The following is a 23,491-nucleotide window of genomic DNA, read 5'->3' as shown; positions in this document are numbered from 1 at the left end:
ATTCTTCCTTCCTGTTTTTTGAAAGTATCCTAGCTTTATTTATTTTTCTTAAAATGTAGAAAATGTAACCAAGTTCCAAGAAAGAAAAGGGAGGAAAAAAAAACAGACCTGGAGGCCCTTTGTGGGTTTTATTGTGGGATGTTAAGCCTATAAATTGATTTGGAGAGAAGTGACATCTTCACAATATTTACTTGTGCATTTTCATTTTCCCAAGGGTTCTTTCCTCTTCTTAGAAATGTTTTATGATTTTTCTTCAGACAGAATTTAATTCTTGTGTGCATTGTTCTTAGGTTGGCCTGCTTTCAATCTGTTCCTCTATCCACCCATCCATCCCTCCATCCACCCATCCATCCATCCATCATCCATCCAACCATTCACTCATCCATCCATCCATCCATCCATCCATTCATCCATCCACTCTTCTATCCATCCATCCGTCCATCCGTCCGTCCACCCACCCACCCACCCACCCATCCATCCATCCACTCATCCATCCATCCATCCATCCACTCATCCATCCATCCATCCAGTCTTCTATCCATCCATCCATCCACTCATCCATCCATCCATCCATCCACTCATCCATCCATCCATCCACTCATCCATCCATCCATCCATCCATCCATCCATCCATCCACTCTTCTATCCATCCATCCATCCATCCACTCTTCCATCCATCCATCCACTCTTCCATCCATCCATCCATCCATCCATCCACCCACTCATCCATACATCCCTCTACCCACTCACTCATCCATCTACCTACCCATTCCCCACCCATTCTTTCATCTATTCATACATTTACCTACCTCCTTCATCCACCCACCCATCCACTCATCCATCTATCCATCTATCTCTCTGTCTAATGTGAGAGGAGTTTTTAAAAAGCATTTAGATTGGTAATTTTCCAGAACATGGGACAGGGATTGTATTTTCTCTGTTCACTGCCACTTTATTAAGTGCTTACTAATTCTAAAAGCCATGCAGTTGATTTCCTTCGATTTTCCAACTCCATAATCATAGCACCTGCAGATAATGATGATTTGCTGCTCTTTACCAGTAATTATGTCAGTTATCGCTGTTAACCTTGTTACAGCGGGAACTTTCAGAACAGTGTTAAATGACAGAATTGAATGGTCAGCCCAGGCTCACTGCAGATTGGAGTGGAACGCTTCAATTGTTGTACTGCAGAGGATAATTATATAATCGTTAAGACTCTTGACCTTCCTGCTTTTAGCCTCGCTTAGTAAATGGGATGTGATCATGAACTCTTGACTGTCTCATCTATCCAAGAGATACAAATGGCGTTTATCCATTTATAAGGACAGCAGATTCAATGTGTTAAGCCGTTAAGCTGTGAAAATAGCCTTTAAACCCCACCCCAGTTTTTGAGCAGAGTGGAGTATTGGTTTGTCGCCTCCTGCCAAATGACCCCCTTCGTGCTGAGGCAGCTTTTCCGTGGAACGTCTGGTGGGCTCCAGGCTTGGGAACTCTTGGGACCTGTGTCCTTCTTTGGGTTAGGGTAAGTTTCAGAACTGCCCTGCACAATGGTGGCCAGAGAAAAGCTGCCTTTGTGAGCAGGACCGTGTGGGGCCCTCCAAGGCTGTTTTCCCAAGTTTGGGACAGTCTGATCCAAGTTTGCCAGGCGTTTTTCTAGGTGATACCATCCTAATTCCTGTGTTGAAATAGGACCTTCGTGTGAAGGTATGTTCCACATACATTACGAAACAGAAAAACGCCTTTCAGGATACAATGTTAATAATTGGCGATACACGTCATTTTTCAGGAAGAAAAACCAAACAAAACCAGAGTGATTATATAGCTGCTGTGGTTTCCATGGAGGTGGGCTGCTTTTCCAATCCCTAACCCTGCGTGGCTGGATGGAGAAATCATTGTGTAACTTGCAAGGGTGTGTGTAATAACGGCTGCCTCTTGGTGAAAGGGGAGACCCACGTCGGGAATTGTTCTGAGCCGGCTAGAATCGATACAAAACTCTAACATCCTTTTGAAAACACAACTGCTCTTAGGCAAGAACGCAAGTGTTCGCTCAATTATGAAGTGGTTGTTTAACACACAGCTCACTTTGTCCCAGAGGGGCTGTCTGGTGGCCAATAGTGAATTGGTGAATTTTCTAATCTTCTCCATTGCTTCTTGTTTCCCGATTGTCTCATCTTTCACACCAAGCCTATTGAAAAACTCAAGCCATTCTAGAAACATCTGTGAGTACCACCTCAAGAGCAAAATCTGATGCTTAGCATTGGGAGGAAAGGATTCCACGCAGCCCTGGGGCTAGGTTTCCTTGTTTCATGGGTTTCCAAGGTAAGATTTGAACTGTTTACTAAAGGAAATTAGCGTAATAAGTCTCCTCTGGCATATATTTCCAGTGTCCAAGTGGAAATGCAGAGACGTTGCTCAAGAGTAGCAGAAGGGGGGGGGCGTGTCACGTCAGCTTAAGGGATTTTTATCAGTGTTTTTGTGATTTGGAAACCTGCTTGGAGTGGGGATAAAATTGGGTTGGTTTCTAGGATTTACCTCCTCTTTTGGGCGTTTTTTTTTTTTTTTTTTTAGTGTTGGAGCCAGCCATTTGAAAGATGAGACTTATTCCCTAAGCTTGTTTGAAGTTGGGGATGTGGCGACCCTGGATCTGATGCAGTTGAGACAGGACTCTTCTCACTCTGGGTCAGAGTTTCTCTGCCTTGGCACTTGTGACATTCAAGGCGGAATAATTCTCGGGGTGGGGACTGTCCTGGGCACTGCAGGGTGTTCAGCAGTATCTGTGGCCTCCACCCACTGGATGCCAGGAGCACCCCCTTCCCCCAGTTGTGACAACCACAGATGTCTCCAGACATCGCCAGTGTCCCTTGAGGGGGGCAGATCGCCCCCCATTTGAGGACCACTGGACTAGGATGATGGAATTGGGGGAGGGAGGGCACCCCGCAGTTGTTTTCTGCTCCTTTCCACTGCAAAATGGAAACTAGAAGCCAGTTGTCAGCCACGTGTGTGTAGAATCAGTGGTTTGGCATTGCAGCGCTGCCTGCTGACGAAAACCACATCTCCACCCTTGGGGACCAAAGAATTTGAGGAAATGTGATTGCAGACCAAGGCGGGTGGGTTTATGGATTTCCCAGGTGCCTTGCTAGGAGGTGAGGACGCATAGCAGCGGGGAGCAGGATAGGTGCCCGCCCTCTTGGAAGCCGTCCGTTAAACACTTGATCAGTGACATGTAGACTAGAAAAACACAGGGCGCAGCTCAAGTTTATTTGGTTCGGGGTGGGGGCTGGGAACTCAAGCACCGCTAAGCCAATCTGGAGGAAGAGTCAGGGAAGGGGACTTTCAGCATTTCCTCCTGAGTGCCTCATACATAGTAGGGCAGAATCCAAAAGAATCGTCTCATTCCCTTGATGGCAACTGGCCCACGGCAGCATTGATTGTCTCACCGTGGCTCAGCCACTCACGAGCTGTGTGACCACCTGCAGGTTACTTAACCTCTCTGTGCCTCATTTTTCTCATCTGTATAATGGGGATAGCAGTAGCATCTAAGATTGTTGGGAGGAATACATGGTTAATAATCGGAGCAGTGCTTGGCATGTAGGAATCCCTAAGTGTTAGGCAGCATGTGGGGACAGACTCCTGTCCCCTGCTGCCTTGATGGGGCACTCGCCTCTCTCTTGCCATTGTCCTCTCTTCTTTCCTCTGTCAGCTGTGACCTCCCCACCCAACACTGCCACTTCTCCTCTTCCTCAGCCGGCCAACTTAGAGACAAGAAACTTGGATATTTAATGGAGTTTAGTGTCTGCACAGTCCCCACGTGTCTACGAAAAAGGTTCTGGATTATTTGTGCAAAAGCCCACCTGCCAGGGGTTAGCCCAGACCATCTCCACTCTCAGACATGAGCTTGCTCAGAACACTGCTCGCTATATTTAGCCACAGTGGTGCGCCTCCTTGGGACTGCGTGGCTTTGGGCTTCTCTGCCCCTTGCAGTGAACCGCCCAAGACCTTCGGCCTGCGGCCGCGACAGTGTCTCTCTTTGTGCATTCTTGTTCCTCTGGTTGAGATGTGGCTTGGTTGCCTGGAGTGGGGCCGTCGGCGAGTCTCCTCGGCTTCACGGAGCCTCCTTGTCCCCACGGCTGAAGACTCGGCCGCACAGCCGGGCCGCCCGACACCTTTGAGCTGCCCATGAATGGGTTTTCAGAGGTCCTCTTGTTTATTTCGCTGCACGCCTCTCTGTGGGCTCTTGTGAAATCACTGGGAGAGGAGAAGCCAAGTGGAAAACAGCCCTGCTTGGTGTCAGGGCTCGAGGGAGATGGGGAAAGACTGAAATGGAGATTTGCATTCACTGGTTTGCACAAGTTCTAAGATTGTATCTTTTTTTTTTTTTTAATTGTGCGCCAGTCTGTTCTGGTGGTTCAGAGAAGTGAAGATGGAGAACTCTGGGTCTAATGGAGGACAAGGACAGGTAACAGATACAGCAGATGAAGGGCTCTGAAGCACCTGGGAACATCCACAGACCATTATTTATTAAGCACCATCTACCAGGTACATGGCCTTCATGTCAACGACCTTTTTGTGGAGCTAGGACCTATAGTCTGGGTCCACAACTCCAGCTTTTCTTGCTATACTCTGCCTACAGAGGAAGGAACTTTTTGCACTGTGTTTTGAAGGGTGAATAGGAGTTTGATGAAGAAGAAACACATCCTGTACTTAATTTGGCCTCCCGCTCCTCATAGAATTGGCCAGAGGCCAATCCCTGGAGGCCAGAATTAGGTCACTACGGTGACCAACTTGCACCGGTTTGCTCAGGACTTTCTTAGTTTTACTATTAGGAGCACTGCTTCCTGGTCAACCTGTTGAATTCTCTTTTACTCATCCCTGACAATGATCATCTCCCAAAAGGCTCCCTTGGGTCTTCATTCTTCTTTCTCTGGACTCTTCTATTTCTTGGTCTGGGTGAGAGACAATTAAGTGGGCTAATTAATGCTCATGACATGCTAGGCAAAGTACCTGGCCGCCCGTGGTAACCCCTTGAGTTTTAGCCGTTGCTGTGTAGTCACCTCCCTCTTTGTCCTCGCTGTGTGGGAGCTGGCACCCCTTTCCCGGGAATGAGCAGGTCTCCTTGCAGCCTCTTCCAAGGGAGCATAATTACTCCATCCTGGCCCTCCCCCAGGACATAGCTGTCTCCCCTGAGAGTGAGGGGGGGGCCCCACCAGTGTCGACTAGGGAAGCCGCAGGGGCTGGAGTTCTGAGGGTGGCACGTGTCAAGTGTCAGGCCTTAGGGAATAAATAGGAAACAGGTGCAGAGGGCCAAGACGGCTCCAGGTCATCAGAGGCCAGGGATTTGAGTGCAGGCTGCAGCCCAGAGGGTCAAGTTGGGCCAGATGTCGGTCAAGCGTCCCCTCTCCTCTCGAGCGCTGGTGCCATCTTTCTCATTGCTGCTGTTGGCTCTGGTCACCCCTGCTCGTTTATTGAGGACACAGGCTCAGCGTGTCCTCCAGCCTTCAACCCACCCGGGACTCAGAAGCAGCCTTTCCCACATGGTGTTCTGCAGAAAAATGATAGCCGTGAATATTGCCGGGGTGCTTACTCCACGCCGGGCACAGGGCTAAGTCTTCTTCACCACTTTCCCCTCCAGTGAGGCCGTGGGTCCCAGGAGGCTGTTTCAGTTTTCATCCGAATCCCCAGCGGAGCAGGGCCATGTGGTTTGAACGTGTCGTGGCAGGAGGAAGACGGGAGAAGCAGAAACCGGGAGCATTCTCAGCAAAGGAGGCTCGGTGTTTTCCGGGGCTCGCTGATCCCCCAAGCAAAGCATTGCTCTTCGAGTCTTTCTCTGTCTGTCGAATCACAATAAAGTGGAATAGGAAAGAGGTATCGTTGTGAGCAGATAGGGGGAGCGGGGGCGACAGCTGGCTGCTCCGCCCGGATTGCGAGTCTGGGAGATCACTGTGGCTTTTTGACTGTGATTCTCTCCCTCAGATTTAGACAGTGACACTGGGGACAAATAGGAGCCATGCCCTTCCCTTGTGTCCTTGCTGGGAGCATGTGACACTGTGGAAGAAGCCCGGGAGGGCCTGAGCTACAGGTGTTCGCATTAACACGCATAGAGAGGAGCCCGTGGTCCTGGGTTGGAATACTGGTTGTACCTCCTCCTTGCTGTGTGACCTTCGGACTTAATTAGCATCTCTGTTTCCTCGTCTATAAAATTGGGATAAATAATCGTATCCACTGCATATGGTCATTGAGTGGATTACAAGACGGTGTTTACAAATCCCCTAACAAGGTGCCCGGCGGAGAGCCGGCCTCCGTTCTTTCTCCTTGGGCTCTAGCTATGGCAGGTTTAACACCCCCCAATTGTTGCCCACCTGCAGAGAAGGAAGAGAGTGGTGTTTTTCTCTCCTGAGTAAGCACGGTGGAGAGGAACAAAGACCTCAGGCCAGGTTAGAGACCTGGCTACCTGACCTTGGGAGGAATTTTAACTTTTAACTTGAGTGCTAACCACTAGTTCCCTCCGGTCAGGCGGCCAGCGACCCATCGTCTTGAGGTTTCTGTTGCCTCCAACCCATTGGTTTATTTGTTCAGTCAACGTTCATGGAGGGCAGGCGCAGGGGGAAATATGACCCAGGCCCTGCTTTCTCAGGCGTGGGAAGAAACGGGTTCGGGTCACTGCCTCCCTCCTGCGGGAACGTTTCCTCTCCCACCTGGATTGCTTCTTAAACTGAATTTCCCCCTTCCCATGAATATGTAGTTTAATTACAAAGAGAAAACACTTTCATCAGGTTGCCTTCCTTAAAAGGAGCTGATTCATATCACGTTCGGCCAGACTGTAAATAGCCGACCGGCCTGGGTTTTAGGAAGTACAAGTACCTACATCCTACGTATTAGCTATTGTTTCCTTGAAAAACCCGTATTCTCATGTACCTCTTCCAGGATGCTGTCTCAGATGTGTAGAATTCTGTCTCTTTGCTCTTGGTCCCACTTTAGCTCATAGTTTGTCCTGTTGATTGTAACTAAGGTTTTTAATTTTGTAATATGATACACGACAGTAACATCTTCTGTTTATCGAGGGCTTCTGATTTTCTAGGATCGGGCTAGTTGCTTTCTGTGTTCCCACCTGTTTCATTTTCTAACCAGTTGCTGTGTAGGGATGGCTGTTCATTACTTCTGTTTTGCAGATGGGGAAACTGAGGCCCCAGGATGTTGGCTCCCTTACCCGACTTCACATAAGGACAGAGTTGGTCATTGAACCTGGGTCTGCCTGACCTCTCAGTCTGAGCTCTGGTTGGTATCAGTTCTGTCCTGATCCCTGCTGGGCTGGGAGCCACTTGTCCTCCACATGTCCCCATGGCCCAGCGGAGGGCCAGCTGAACTAGAGAAGGAGTGTGTGTGGTCTGGCGGGGGAGGGGGGTCTTGTGATTGTCACAATTGCCACGTGTTGTCTTTGTGGTCAGGGGCAGAAAAGCAGCTGTTGAAGATTCAGGCCAGGAAGTGGAAGGAATTCACTGGAACCTACCTTGATGTGTGACCTTGAGAAAATTACTAAACCTTCTGTTTCCTCATTTATAAAGTAAGGATAATCTTGTACCTGATGTGGTTAGTGGGAAAATGCAGATCCCCCTAATACAATGCCTGGCTACCATGACTGCTCTTTGAGTTTTTTTTTTTTTTCTGTTGTGGTAAATGTACATCAGGCGAAATTTATCACTGCAACCATTTTTAAGTGTAGAACTCAGTGGCATTAAGTACATTCATATTGTTGTGCAACCATCCCACCATCCATCTCCAGAACTTTCTCATCGTCCCAAACTGAAACTCTGTCCCCATTAAACACTAACTCCCCATCCCCCTCCCCCAACCCCTGGCCCCCACCATCCTACTTCCTGTTTCTATGAATTTGACTCCTCTAGGGACCTCCTATGAGTGGAATCAGACAGTATTTGTCTTTTTGTGACTGGCTTATTTCACTGAAAATCATGTCCTCCAGGTTCATCCATGTTGGAGCATGTGTCAGGATTTCCTTCCTTTTTATCACTGACTAATATTCCATTGTATGGCTATACCACGTTGTGTTTATCCATCAGCTGTTGATGGTGCTTCTTGGGTTTAAAAACCCAACTTCGAGCTGACAGCTTGCACATGTGTGCCCAAGCCATGGGCGGCGAATAGCTTTTCTATCACATATAACTACAGTAGAAAGTCTTGCTTTCCCATCCCTTACCTGTGTGTGCCCTCAGTCAAGCCTGTCTGTGAGAAATGAGAAAAATCCAACCCGTGTCACAAGATGGCTGTGGGGGATGGAATGAAACAAGGCATGTGAACTTGCTCCGAAAATGTCAAACAAATGTGGACCTTGGAGGGTTTACTTCCTTCCTCTCACCCACAGCAGTTCTGACTATCCAACTTGCCATCCAACTCTTTCCAGCTGAAGCCTTTCCCTGCTGGAGTTAGGTTGTTGATGGTATTGCTTTTCTTCATGAATAATTTTAGCAGCCCGTGCACTGGGCTATGGGTTATCTGACTTAAAGGTGTGCAAATGATTTGCAACCTTTGCTTCTGAAATTGTCCTCTTGGAGATGCTCTCTGTCTCGATAAATTAAGAACCCGTGAAGGAGAATGTACCCTGAGCGTTCCCCAGTCAGAGGAGCAAAAGGAAAATGGACACTTAATCATAATTCTTTGCACACTTCATCAAGGATGGGTTCTTGCAGTGCCCTATGGAGGTACAAGGAACCCTCAGTGGTTGTTCCAAGCCTCACGTTTTAAATGAAGCTGAGAAAGGACCCTCATTGCTGTTCTGGGGCCCCCTGTGCTGCAGGAATTCACGGAGTGACCGGGGCTGATGAGGGCTGGCAGAGGGTGGCACGGAAGAAATGGTGATTTCTCTTTGACTCTGCCTGCCTGCTGGGCTGTTAGCATCAGAAGGGCAGTGACAACAGGAGACCCACGGCCTGGCACATGGCAGACTCTCTGAAAAACTTAGACAGGTGGATGGTGCCTCGGATTTTACGTGTGTGTGCAAGTTGCGAGCTGAGCAGACTGAAAACTTCGGTGAAACTGCAAGGAAGCCTGGGGGTTGGGGTGCTGGAGCCTCTGAAGCTATAAGTCCAGGCTGGACAGACAGACAGCCCAGCCATATCAGCCACATCCCGTTTGGTGATTTCCCTCTGTCTTTGCCATGAGCTGCCCTCTAAGGCAGTGGTTCTCATAAGAGTGTGATTCTGGGAATCTCTAGGGACATTTGTGGTTGTCACCACTAGGGGAGATGGGGCACTCCCAGAATCTAATGGATGGAGGCCAGGGATGCTGCTTAACATTCTGCAAGGCACAGGATGGCCCCCCACCACAGACCATGATCCGGCCCCGAATGTCAACAGTGCTGAGGTTGAGAAACCCTCCATCGTCGATGGTGGAATGATCAGTCCCAGGTCTTTCCTGGTCCCAGTCCGTGACTTGGGAAAGTGCCCCAGAGTTACCAGGTGTGGAATTGGCGAGGATAAAGGAAGAAGGGAGAGCTAGCAGGTGGTCCAGTTCTGCCTCGGACAACCCAGCATTCCCTCCACAGCTCTGTCTGGCAGAAGACGTGTTCGTTGCTTCTTGCCCTTGGTATCTCCCCCGATAAGCTTTGTGGATTGTTCCAGATCGCGTTGACTGGGACAGCTTCCCTCCCCACGGCCGCCCACCCCGTAGCTCTCCATCTGTGGGAGACGCGGCAGCTGTGGGGCTCATTACCCTGCCCCCGTGCGAATGTGCTCGTGTGTGTTTTGGTTCAGAGGGTCAATTGGGTGTGTGTGCTGTCCTTTTGTTGTTAGTCAATTTAATTTGTTACTAATAATAAAATCCAGAACTTACCTGGCCCCAACGCCCCAGGTCATTGAGAAAGCTTGGTGGCACGCACGTCCTTTTGGAACAAGCGGAGGATGGAGTAAAATTTTCCCTGGATCACAAGGGCTGGCATTTTAACGACAGGATCATTTCCTGAAAACCGAATTTAGCTTATTGCTAAATAAACCAGCAACCTGATCCCAAGGGGTCAGTTTTTCTAGAATGACCTGGTCGTATCAAGGACACTTTGGGATCTCTGGATAAGAGCCCTGGGGCACAAAATTTAAGGGTGGGGCACCAGAAAAATTCAGTTCTTTAATGCGGGATTTTAAAAGATCAAATTTAAGGCCAAAACATCTACGATGAATAAAATTTGAAAATTTCAAATAAAGCCTGGATCTGACCCTGCTCACCTCACCCTAATCTCAGCTCTGTCAGGTCTTGATTTAAAATTTTGGTATTTTGTGCATCATGGACACTTTGGCCAGAATTTTGATATTTAAAAATAGTGCATTAAAATATTATTTATCTTGATGACTGTTTGACACCCCCTTAAATTTTGTCCTCCTAGTCCCGGCCCTGGGAGTCTGAATAGTTTTCTCAGCCCATTCTACAGAGGAGGAAACTGAGGCCCATGGAAGCCAGGTTTCCCTCCCATGGTCACAGTCAATGGTGGAGTGGAGACTTGAACCCAAGCCTTCGGACTCCAGAATCTGTAATTTTCCGCCTCTTAGGTTTTTGTCGATTTCCTAAATTCGTGTATGTTTCAGGCAGGCTGAGTTTCTCCTGTTAATTTGTTTGTTGAGAGGAGGCACCCCTTTTTGGCTTTTACCTTCTTGTGTGAAATGCTGGCAACATAGTTTATGCAGAATCTTGGCACTTAATTGCTCAAACCATCAGATTTCTACCTATCTATGCCTGTCTACTTTTTTTTAATTAAAATTTTTTATTGTGGTAAGATATACATAACATTTGCCATTTTAACCATTTTTAAGTGCAGAGCTCAGTGGCATTAAGCACATTCACATGGTTGTGCAACCATCCCCACCATCTGTCTCCAGAACTTTCTGATCTTCCCAAACCGAAACTCTGTCCCCATGAAACACTGACTCCCCATCCCCCACCCCAGCCCCTGGCCCCGCCATCTACTTTCTGTCTCTATGGATGTGACTCCTCTAGGGACCTCATATAAGTGGAATTATCCAGTATGTGTTTGGCTTATTTCACTGAGCATAATGTCTTCAAGGTTCATCCATGTTGTAGCAGGTGTCAGAATTTCCTTCCTTTTTAAGGCTGAATAATATTCCAGTGTATGTGTATGTGTGTGTATATATACAAATATATCTATCACATTTTGTTTATCTATTCATCATATTTTTAAAGGGTATTTATTATATGTGCAATGGTGAAAAACATTTATAAAGAGGTTTACAAGGAAAAGTAAGCCCTTTCCACGTCTACTCTCTCCCCAGAGGCAACCGCTCCTCTGAATCTCTTGTTCACCCTGGAGAGGAATTCTCTGTATACATGTGTGTGTGGATGCCACACACATCTGCCTGCCCCCCTTTTGCACAAACACACTTTCTTCACTCCTCTGCACCTTGGCTCTCTCCCTTAATAACAATGTTTGGAAGCTGTCTGAATCATTTTTTTCTGTGGCCACATTCATTCGTAATGTATTTATCCAGTCTGCAATCAGTGGACATTTTCAGCCCTCTGTTATTATAAACGGGGAAGCGGTTGACTGTCCTCGTACTTGAAATGCACAGGAGTTTTGTTTTGGGGGTGCAGTCCCTGAGTGCTGAGAGCATCGCAGACCTTGCTGTTGAATTGAAGGAGGATGGATGAAGTGGTACACAAAGATGGGTGTGGTGCAGAACATTCTGTATTTTAACCTGTAAGTTATTCACATCCTATTTTTATCCTCAAACCCACATGGGGCTTTTCTGGAGTGAAATACACGACTTTTACAGAGTTGATCTCAACATTTGCATACATTAAGAGCGGAAGCCGGAGTTTTCAAGTAAATGTCTGGCCTATGCAGGCTGCTGGGAGTGAGGTGTGAGTTTTACATCCATCGCTGTCTGCAAGCCATGCTTGGAGGAATTTTTAAGCCTTAATTTATTATTAAGGTGATGCCCAGGCGCATGCTGAGACCCACACGGGCCTCAGCTGGGTTATGCGTCCAAGCTCCAGGGATGGGCCATTCCCCTCAACGCTCCCACCTGGTCTCACCCATTTTTGAGGTTGTACAGTCAGCCCTGCTCTAATGCTCATTTGAAGACTCAACACAATGGCAGGACAAGGGAACAATTTGAGCACGATGCAAATTTTGCATGATCTTGTCTCCAAGAAACAGTAGGTGAACCCAACTCAGAAAACTGCCCCCAGCAGAACCAAGCTGTGTACACATCCACGAGACAGGTGCAGGCCTGTCAAAGCTCTGCCTCCCTCAGACCCCCTCGTGGGCTATGAGCTGCCACTATCCACCTCTAGGGTTCTGACTTTCCATCGATTTCGGACAACCCTGCCTCCACCTCCTCACAATCACTCACACGCTGCAACCCTCTGACACCCACTTCCACACAAGCAAACTTCGGGCCCTTTTCAAGGTCAGACCCCTTATTTTTTGTGTGTGTGTGAGGAAGACCAGCCCTGAGCTAATATCCATTGCCAAACCTCTTTTTGCTGAGGAAGATTGGCCCTGGGCTGACATCCGTGCCCATCTTCCTCCACTTTATACGTGGGACGCCGCCAGAGCATGACTTGATAAGTGGTGCGTACGTCCGCCCCTGGGATCCAAACCTACAAACCCCGGGCTGCTGAAGTGGAGCGTGTGAACTTAACCACTATACCACCGGGCCAGCCCTGGCCTGGTGCTTTTTAAGGAAAAGATTTTTACTGCGTGGTTATTCTGTGCCAAGATTGAGGCACGGAATGAACCTTGTAGCAACTCTACAAAGTAGGTGCCCTGATGATCTTCCATTTTACAAAAGGGGAAACTGAGGCTGAGAGAAGCTAAGACACTTGCCCAAGAGCTCAGAGTCCAGGACTGGCAGATTCCACCTGGGATCTTATTCTCTGGCCTTAGTTTCTAACCACTGGCATGCCCCACCCTAAATGGAATACCAAGTGAGATGTAAAGACAGTGCTACCTCACATCCGTCCATTAGACCATCCTCGCTCAGCTTGGCAGCTGCCTCCTCCATCTCTCTTGGAGGAGCCTCTGGCTCCGGCACCAGTGGGCCAGCGCTTATCTCGGCCACCCCCGCTCCACCCCTGTTTCCATGGCTCTGGTTCTTGGTTTCTCACACGTGCGAGAATTGTCCTCTGAAGCCAGTCAAGGTCCCAACGCTTGTGTGCGTGCTTGTGTGCACGCGGGTGACCCCCTTTTTCTAATGCAAAGTTTCTATTTGGGTATCTGCTGTTTAATTTTCCAAGGTTGTTTTTTTTTTTTGGGTTGCTAGGGAAAAGTGCGTTAAATTTTATCTTTGCATCCTGTGGAACTCTTTGTGAATAATGAGTGGCCCAGGGTGAGGATTGACAAGGAAACATATAGGAAGGAAATTCACAGGGAATATCTGTGAGGACCAGGACACACCTTTGATCTTCAAAGTGGGAAACTCGAGGTGGGAGTAGGGATTAGAATGTGCCCGAGAGGGCCAAACTCGAAGTTCCTCCTGGAGGCCACACAAGGGTTACGTGGCACAGGATCAGTGACATCTCAGAGGGGGTTGTCATCTTTGCTGTAGACCAGTTCCAGGAAGCAGAAGTTTGTGAGCCAAACCAGCTGGTTTTCTGGGGGTACCAAGGCAGGAAGGGAGGGGGGGCTGGTCTTCATCAGAAATCCCTTTCACGTCCAAGGCCGAGATCCTTAACAAGTCTTCTTTCTCCTTGAGGTGGAGAGACATAACTGGGTGGACCCATGTTTTAAATGTTGAGATTGTAGCTTTATTTCTCTGCATGAGAATGTCTTTCTTTCCGACCTCTTTGTGCCCCATCCAGCTTTCTCTCGGCTTCTGTGTGTGCCTGAAGGGACTCAGCTGCATCTCTCGCTTTTGAGTCTTACTCATTTTTGTTTGAGCCCAAAGTCGCTCAAGGCCCAATTCTCAACCTTTCTCAGCATTCCATAATCACAGGCCTTGGGGAGGAATGCACCAATAGCCCTCCAATTATGGTTTCCTTAGGAGGCTATTGAATCTTGATTTCTGAGAGGAAAATTGGGCATCTTGTGTTTTCCCTTTCAGTCCTGCTACTGTGGAGGAGCTCTTCTAGAAACTTCCAAAGGCCATTTAGGTATGGTCGGAAAGTGTGGTTATTTTACGATATAGTTGGGCTTTAGAAAGAGCACGTCGCGTGTTTTATTTAGGTCCCTGGGCTATTCTTTTAGGCTGTTTCCTTTAGTGGAAGAGGTGAGAATGGGGTTGATGGGAGCATGGAGAGATCGTGGATTTGGATCCGAGTGGACACGCAGGAGTGTCCAGCTGGGACCTGTCTGTACTCGGTCGTGGGAATCCTGGAAGGCAGGGACAGCCCTTGTCTCTCGTGCATCTGTCTCCCGTGCCGGGCCTGGGGCTACCTGGCACAGAGTGAGTATCTATTTGCATTTGTTGAATTGAATGGAACACAGTGACAGCTGGATGTCCAGGATCAGCCATCAGTTCAGGGTCACCAGCAATACCAAGTCTCAATCTGCACGCCCTCCCTCATACCTGGCAGGTTTGAGAGCAACACGCAGAAGTGGGAATGAACACAGTCTCCCCAAGAATGCCTCAAGGGGAAGGAAAGGAAAGTTTCTTGGGGGCACGCTTTCAATTTGGTCATTTAAGCCATCCAACATTCCCCCCACCCCCTTGCCCTAGGATGTAGGAGGTTATTATTGCTATTTTGTGGAGGAGTCTAAGGCTGAGATGAGACACTTGAAATTGTTGCTGGTGCTGTGCTGAGCATATTTTGTGCGTTATCCCTTCTGATCCTCAAGACAGCCCAAGATACTATTACCGTCTCCATGTACACATGGGGAAACTGAGGCACAGAAAGCGGAGTCACGTGACCAGGAAGTGGGTGGGTTTACTCCAAGCTCAGGTCTGCCTGACTTCCTAATTCTTTGCGTTCTACACTCTGGTGATTTGAAGCCGTGGATCTCAGGTCTGAAGGCAGAGACCTGAGAGCAGATTTGGACAATGCAGAATCTCTTCGAGCCCATCATACTGTCCGTATCCCAGCCTTGGTGGCTGAGGGGGTGGGATGCTAGCCCGGTTGTCCCTATGTCCCAGTTTGATGGAGAGGGCAGCTGGGGGGACTCAGATAAGGCAGAGGGTTCAGCCAGCAGAGGGCATCTGCCCCTCTGGCTGTTCAATGCAGGAAAGAAGCACTTTAGCTTTTACAGAATAACCTTCTGAGGAAATTAACAGGCCAGGCATGTTACAGCCGCCTGTGAACTTGCTTGGAGTGTCAGTACAATTCGTAACTAAATGTTCTTGATTTGTAACTAAATGTTCTTGTGCTGCTGAGCTGAGTTCTGTCTGTCTCCCCAGGAGGCAGTGGAACGTGTCTGTTCTAGTCACCAGCTTGTGTCCAGACCTCAGGATGGTGCCTGCCATTCAGTGGGAGCTCAGATCTGTTGACTGGGGGTACTAGAAGGAAGATTGGCAAGAGGATGTGTTTTGCAGCCTAGTAAACTTTTTAATTAAGAAACCAAGAGTTCGTAGTCTGAGAGCCTGTCCGTAAAGGTTGAAGGGGTTTCTAGGGCATCTCCAGGGAGCAGAAAACAATCCACCTGTGAATAAATACGGGCCGGAGAGTGAGGGTGTGGATGTTGTTGATCCTGGTGGGGAAACAATTCCTCCGTGGTCGTAGTGTGCATGTAAGAGAGGCTTTTTTACCAATTAGCTTTCTTTCTGTCAGGAGACTTAGTTTGGGTGTTGAAATGCTACACATCTTTCTTAGATCTCGGTTAGCTGACACCCACCGCATCCAGTGTGACGGGGGAAGCATTTGCATGGTCTTATTTTCTTCATGCATTTCTCCAAGTGCGTGCTGGGGCTCAGCAGCGTAAATAGAGGTAGAGCCAGGAAGTTCCAGGTGCATGGGCTTTTTGCTCAGGTAGACGGAGGGCTCTGCAAAGTGTATCCGAACAGCCAGTGAAGTCTGAGGATCCAGTGGCAACGGGGCAAACTCATTCTTTTCTCTAGTCGAAATAAACATGGGCAGGAACTGGGTTTCCCCGCTTATCAGAGAACTTTGTCTTTTTCTAGTAGAATAGCAGTGTCTGAGGGGTTCACATAAGAGTGTCCCAAGAAGAGCCACGGGGCTCCTGGCGCAGAGATGACACGTGGAGCTTCTCATCTCTTTTTGTTGGAAAATGAAGCAGCCAGACTGGCCTTAGTAACCAACTCAGTAAGGAAACCAGCCAAATGTTGTCTCCCTTTGGTCACGATGGAATTTGCAAGGGGTGTATTTTCATTCCGACGAATGATTCTATTTCATGGTGTCTCTGCAGAAATTCGGTGCATTGTTGAAGTCTTCAGGAATTGAGGACACTTTGTCCATTGCCTGTCACTGTGCCTAAACTCTGCTAGCTCGTGGGTGTAGCAGTTCCCAGGAAACTGGCTTCCATCGACCTGTACGCATTCCAGACCACTGCGTATTTGTTATTGAAAAGCCATTGGTCATGTGAGCGGACCTTTTTATGGTCGAGATTGTCCCCAGGGAAACCCTTCTTGCAATTCAGAGCTTTCCCAGCAACAGATTTCAAACTCTGACATTCTCCATTCTGACTCCCTTGTTCCCATGGACGCTGTGGTTTCCCCTCTTTCTTTCTCTCCCCACCACTAGAAGATGTTTACGCCTAATTCCAAAAGTGACACAGAAAAACGAAACACGTGTGTAAATATGAACAGAGAAAAATATGCAAGGAATTCAAAGCCCAAGGCATTACTAGGGCGAAAAGGAAAAGTTTTGCATTGCACGAAGGGACAATCCTTAATGAGGGTCAACTAGCGTAGAACCAGACTTGAGACAGCAAATTGTAGGAAATACAAAGAGAATTGAGAAACCTCGGAGGAGACTCAAACACAGCCTTGAGCATGTAGATAAACCTCAATTAGGCAACCGGGAGTTTGAATAATATGGTTAATAAGATCGTGGTAACAGATATGGACTGAACTTTGTACTCTGAAAACAATACGCATCTTAAAATGCTCTTGGATTATTTAGAAAAATTAATCATCTGTTAAATCTCAAAAAAAAAAAAAACAAACAAACTCCAATACATTTCAAAAAGTAGATATTGCACTGGCCCTAATCTCTTGCTGCAAGTAAATGTAACTGGAAATTAATTTTTAAAAGCTTAACCAAACAAGCATGCAAGACAAACTCCTACCATGTGACAATTGAAAACAAAACATAACTCATAACTTTGGTCAATGACCATCTCAACACAGCAAGGATAGACTCTTAGAAGACAGTGGATATGTGGCTGCAGAGACAAATGCAGAGCCTTAAACGATTATCTAGAGAAATCACAAAGATGAGACAATGAATAAGGAAACAAATCTATACAGGAAGAAGGACATAATAAATTAGCAGGGACTAACTGATTCAAAAACAAATAGAACTAACAAATTCAAGAGCTGGATCTGTTAGATCTGCAATGCCCAGTAAGGTAGCCACTAGCCACAGGAAAATTAATTCAATTTCTCAGTCACACTAGTCAGATTTCCAGCATTCGTTAGCTACATGTGGCTAGTGATTACTGAACTGGACAGCACAGATAGAACTTTTCTGTCAACGCAGAAAGTTTATAGCACAATGCTGTTTCAGAAGGAAGTCTCTATAAAGTAGTGTAATTAAGAAAAAGGGGGAGTGAGAACAAATATTACATATAAAATTAATGAAAATGGAGATGTAATTTAAAATCCACTAAAAATCATAAAGACAGCTCTGGTAATACTTCTGGAAATATTATTAAAATAACTTCACTTACTGATCGAAGGGCCTATTTTATTCAGATTAGTCATTACCTTTTGGAAGAAATTAAGGCTGTGAATTTGCCCACGAGAACAACTGTGCCTGCATCTCATAAGTGTTGCTCTCTCACCATCATTCATTTCTAGTAGCCTGTAAAATTTATATGGGCTCAATAAGCAGAAAACCAGAGTAGGCTGAAACTCAACAACTTTTAAAAAGTTATTGCTATAGTTAATTGCCTAAAATGTGTATGTATTACAGACATAAATGAGGGGAAACTTAAAAAAAGTCCACAAAAAACAAACAAACAGGGGTCCATGCACCTTAGCAAGAGTGATTTGCAGGAGCAGGCTGGGGTGATTTGAGGAGTGACTTAGCAACCACAAACACAATGCAGAAGCCCTGACATCCTGGACTCCACACCTCAAACCCAAATGTTTTGAGCACCTGGCTTTCCTGTCTGTATTTCCTCTCGTGAGTCGGGTCCACCTGCCCAAGGTGGAAACTTGGGAGGCATCCAGGAGATAAGTCCACCTCCCTGATGGCTTCAGACGCCAGCCTCTTCCTCTGTGTTCCTTCTGCCCTCGCCTTCCTCAGCCATCCACCAGAGAGCCAGTAAATTGGCCCCCAAACGTGGATCTGTCTGGTGGTGACCATTCTGCTTGAAGCTCTTCTTTGGCTCCTCTGGTGGCATCAAGTCCAAGCCCCTCAGCTTCCTATCCTCCTGTCTGGCCTGATCTCCCATGCCTCTTCCCCTGTACTTTGCCCTTCATCAACTCTGAACTGTTTATAGTTCCCTGAAGGCAGCCCTGATGATTCATGCATTTGCATGTGCTGTCTCTCTCCTGCTGGGATAAAGCCAGTCACCAGATCCACCCCCCCTTTTTTTCCTATGAGCTTTATTGTGCGCCTACTGTGTACATGGTTGCAGTAATAAGACAGATAAGGTCCTCTCCTTTACGGGGCTTCCTTGTCTCTTGTGTATCCTGGGAGAGCAGAGACAGTGTGTCCATCCATTTCTGCATCTCGGTGCCTAGAAGGGGCCAGATCCGGTCGGCCAGGGTGGGGAACAGGTGAATAAAACCCACAGTGTAACCCTGATGCCACACCCAGTCCCAGTATCCCTGGGAGCCCCAGGTTCGAGTTTTGGCCCTGCTGCTTGCTCACTGTGCTGGCATTAGCAAAGCAGCCCTTCTGTGCTTCAGTCTCCCCATCTGTAATGGACATGGTTGTTTGAATGATTATTCAAATAAGAGCTTATTAACTGATATGGGTTGAACGTTGTGTTCTGCAGACGGAATATACATTTTAAAGTGTATTCCTGTGGGAGGAGGAGGCGATAGAATGAAGTCCATTCTCTGCCTCAGTTTACTGGAATTGCAAATACACGTGGAGCACAGAGGTTTGATGTCTTCAAATGCAGGGGGAATATTGGCTGGAGGGCACCCCAAAAAGTAGCTCGTACGTTTTCTTAAGAATGTACTTTCCGAGTACGGTGCTTGGTGTTCTGGGCGAGTGGTAGGTGGAAACTTTGGGGGCAAGGTCCGAGAGCGCACCCCCTAATTTGGGGGATTTTGCTGTGTGACCCAGGCGAACCGCTGCCCCTCTCTGGGCCCCTCCCGAGTGAGGCCTGGGGTCAGGGCGCCCCTCCGCCGTCCCGGGCGCTGCCGCGCGGTGGCCCGATCTCCTCCCGGGCACACGCCCAGCTCCGCGCGCGGCCCACGCCGCCCGGTGGCCGCTCGGGGCGGCCCGCGCCCTCGGCCTCTCCTTGTCTCTCACTGTTCCCAGGCCCGTCCTTGCAGGCGCGCCCCGCAAGGTCTGCAGCCTCGAGAGGCCCTCCCCCGGGCCCCCGGCGCGCACCGCCCGCGGCGCTCACCGCCCGCGCGCCAGTCCGGCGAGCGCAGCCCCGCGCGCCCGGGGGCGGGGCCCCGCCCCGGCAGCACGCCCGCCCATTGGCTGAGCGCGAGGGCGGTGCTGCGGCCGCCGCCACCGCCCGGCCCGGATTCCGCGGAGCGGAGCGCGCCCCGGGCTTTGTGCGGCGCGGATGCCCCTGGCTCCGGGGGTGGGGGGGGTCCCTGAGGCGGGGGGTCCCCGCTCGCCCCGGGCCCGCCACCCCCCCAACTCACAATACTGACACAGAGACCTGGAACCGACCAATCCCGAGGCTGCCTTAGCGGGGAGGCCCCCTTGGGACTCCGCCCCCTTCCTGGCCTGCGCGCGCCGTATATCTCCGAAGAGATGCGCAATCGATGCCAAACGCATCTGCAAAGCGAATCCATCGCGCGCTTGGGGGCCGCATCGTCAGAGAAGGGGAGAGGGAGCTCGCTTCCCTGCTTCAAGGACATGAGGTCCTGCGGTCGCCGCTTCTCGGGGAGCGCAGAGTCGAAAGGGCGTCTGTTGACCACCCAGCTCAAAAGTTCACCCCCTGCCTCCCAGCCCATCATTAAATCATTTACTAGATTCCAAAGGGAGGAATTTCCAGGCAACGTGCTGCCCGCGCCCCAGCGCTGGGGACTCGAACCTCCCCCATCAGGGTCTGGAGCGGGCGTGGGAGAGAGTCTTTGAATGGAAACAAAGTAAATTATTTTAAGGAGTTTATAAAATTCACACTTGCAGGGAGAGCCACGGGGCTCTGTGGTGAATGTGTCTGCCCGCCCATGACGCAACTGTTCCGTTTGGAAATTTGTGGAAAGCAGTAATTTTTGGAATAATAAATCTTGAGAGTTTTTTTTTTTCTAAACTACAGGCTTTGGAAAGGAATGTAACAAAATGTTATTAACATATGTCGTGCTATGGAAACATTTAATAGTGCGGTTTTGGGGGGAGGTTGTTTTGTTCTTACCATGTAGATTCTTAATTAAGAAAAACTAAACTGGTTTGAACTTAGAAAGGCAAAGAAAAAAAAAAAACGTGGCTGTGTTTTTGTAAGCATGTCATTTACAACGCTGCGCTGCGTGCCTTTGTCTCCCACCATTCCAGCTTTTAACCTTGTTTTGGAGAAATTGGTAACCTTTATTTTGATGTATGAGTTTACAAGAGAAGTTGCAAGTATCGCACCTAGAGGCATTAGTTGTTTACATTTTAACCTATTTCTTTTATTATCTTTCTAATGTATTTATGTACACACATGATATACATATTAAGTTTTTTTCTGAACCATGTGAGTCAGTTGCAGGCATATTGCCCCTTTGTCCTTAATTCTTCACTGGGTATTTTCTAAGAACAAGAAAATTCTCTTATACAACCACAGTTCAATGACCAAAATCAGGAAATTAGCACTGACGCAATATTTTAATCCATAGTTTCGTATGTAAATCTCATCGGTTGTCCCAATGTTGTTCATCAGTATTAGTATTTTTTTCCTGGCCCAGCTGCTAATCTAAGATCACACTTGGTATTTGGTTGATTTGACTGTTGATTTTGTAATAAGGCAAAAATGATGTTAAGAGAACTTTTATAAAAGCCCTTAAATGATAAGAGCTGTATTTGGGTGTGAAACTATTTAATTGATCAATAGCGTTTATGCGTTGCGTAGCAGAGGCTTTTTAAAAATGTGTTTTCAAATATATGTCAGTTTTAAACAGGTGGACACATACATAGTAAAAAATTAAAAATCAAATTGTGCTGATATGTAAGGATACTGCTATGCACCCTCCACACCATCCTCATCTCTCTCCTGAAAGGCAGTCATGGGGCACATTTCTTGTGGCCCTTCCAGAGGGACATATGTCCCATTTTTTTCTCTTCTCCTCATTTTAAGATATAATTTACATACAGCAGAATTCACCCTTTTGGGAGTAAAGTTCTGTGAGTTTTGACTGATATATACAGTCGTGTAACCACCATCACAGTTGAAATATAGAATAGTTCTGTCATCCCCCCAAATTCCCCTGTGCCCCTTTGCAGTCAGTCTTTTCCCAGTTGCAGCCCCTGGTGACTACTGATATGTCCTCTGTCCCTATAGTTTTGCCTTTTCCAGAATGTCACATAAATGGAATCATACAGTGTGTAGCTTTTAAGACCGGCTTTTTACATTCAATACAAAGCATTTGAAATTCATCCATATTGTTGTGGATGTCAGCACTTCCTTCTTTTTTGATTGCTCAGTGGTGTTCATTGTATGGAGGTACAATGTTTATCTAGTCCCTAGTCGAGGGACATTTGGGTTGTTTCCAGGTTGGGGTGATTATGAATATAACCACTATAAACATTCCCGTACAGACCTTTGTGTGAATATATGTTTTCTCCCATTTCACCTGGGTGAACCCCTAGGTTGTGTGGTAAGGATAAGAAATATATATTTAACCTTATAAGAAACTACGAAACTGTCTTCCAAAGGGGTGTCCCATTTTGCATTCCCAGTATATATGTCACTTTCCTCTTTCTAGAAATGAGTTATATTCTTTAGATACTGCTGCATGCCTTGCTTGTGTCACGTAATGCTATCTTGGAAGTCACTCCAACATCAGAATGCATGGAGCCACCTCCTTTTTTACAGCTGCATACTATTTCTTAATCCACACTAATTTATTTACACAGTCTCCTGCTCTGGATCTTTAGGCTATTTCCGATCTTTTGCCGTTATAAACTCAACTTGTTGATGTCCTGCAGGGTGAAGAATATCCATGTCCAGGTGTCTATGTGTGCATATGCTGTCGTGTCTTCGGGGTAAATCCTAGAAGCAGAGATAGTGGGTGAAATTGTGTTTGCCTTTGAAGCATCTCCCTTAAACAAGTTGGCCTCTCCGTAGATGTCTTTCTAGAGAATGCATCATTAGGTGGGGGATCATTGCTCTTGCTTCAGAGGCTCCAACCAGAGGATCTTGATGTAGCTGCCTCCTTCCCGCTCCACTGATTTATTTAGAGCTCAGTTTCCAGTCTTCTCAGCAGGGTATAGAAAAAGCCACTCAAGGGGAAAGTTTCAGGAAGGTAGTGGCTGCTTCTGCTGGTGTACCCAGAGGCCAGGGGCTTTTGGCAACTTTAGGGAAGATCGGGAGGAAATTCGGGCCAGCAGCCCAAGCAACTTGGGGTGCGAACAGGGGCAGATGGACAGACAAGGAACTTGTGTGTTTGGAGGGAGAAGGACTGGCGTTTGCTGCCTCTGCGAGGTCTAGGACGATGTTCCTTACACACACAGCATGCACCTGTCCTGGGATGGTCAGCAGCTCCCGAACTCTTGGCATTTTCTCGAAAAGGCTACCATCCTCTCTGGCAGAAGCATCCTGGGGGCTGGTGGCCCTCTGGGACTGGGCTGCGGGGACTCATTTAGTGTCTATTAGTTAGTAGGACCGAGGGCACAGGGAGAGGAAAGTCAGCCCCCTCCTCCATCGGGGCCAGTTTTTCATCTTGCACAACATGTGTTCTTCATAATTCAGCGGGGGGAGGGGGAGGAGGCGTTGGTGGTGGTGGTGGGAAGGCCACCCTGATCGGCATTTCTACTAAATAAGATAAAGTACTTGGAAACAGTGGGGACACCCAGAGCTGGCTTGTCGTTATCAAAGTATAGTCTTCAAAAATTAAAAACACCATTCTTATGCCAAAAAAAAAAAAAAAACAAAGAAACAACCCTGCAAAAGAACACCTGTCAACACATTTATTTTAACCCTTAAGTGAGGGAACCAGCAGCAGGGTGTTAAAGCCAAAGCATTTGTCATCAGTGAAATAAGATTGCGCAGTTAGATACGGAGAGGCTTAATGTCCTACGGGAC

The 23,491-nt window shown here is 47.7% G+C and overlaps 1 protein-coding gene across 1 annotated transcript in view; it reads left to right on the top strand.

Annotated features, from left to right (window-relative positions):
• The window catches only part of LOC131395470 (insulin receptor-like), a 72,981-nt gene that overhangs the window by 30,917 nt on the left and 18,573 nt on the right, over window positions 1–23,491 (top strand). The window contains 1 exon segment of the mRNA XM_058527333.1: window positions 19,587–19,846. Within this exon segment, the coding sequence (XP_058383316.1) occupies window positions 19,587–19,846 (260 nt within the window).

The sequence above is a fragment of the Diceros bicornis genome, chromosome 31, assembly GCF_020826845.1.
Source record: "Diceros bicornis minor isolate mBicDic1 chromosome 31, mDicBic1.mat.cur, whole genome shotgun sequence".
Lineage (NCBI taxonomy): Eukaryota > Metazoa > Chordata > Mammalia > Perissodactyla > Rhinocerotidae > Diceros > Diceros bicornis.
This window is presented reverse-complemented; position numbering and strand designations above follow the sequence as displayed.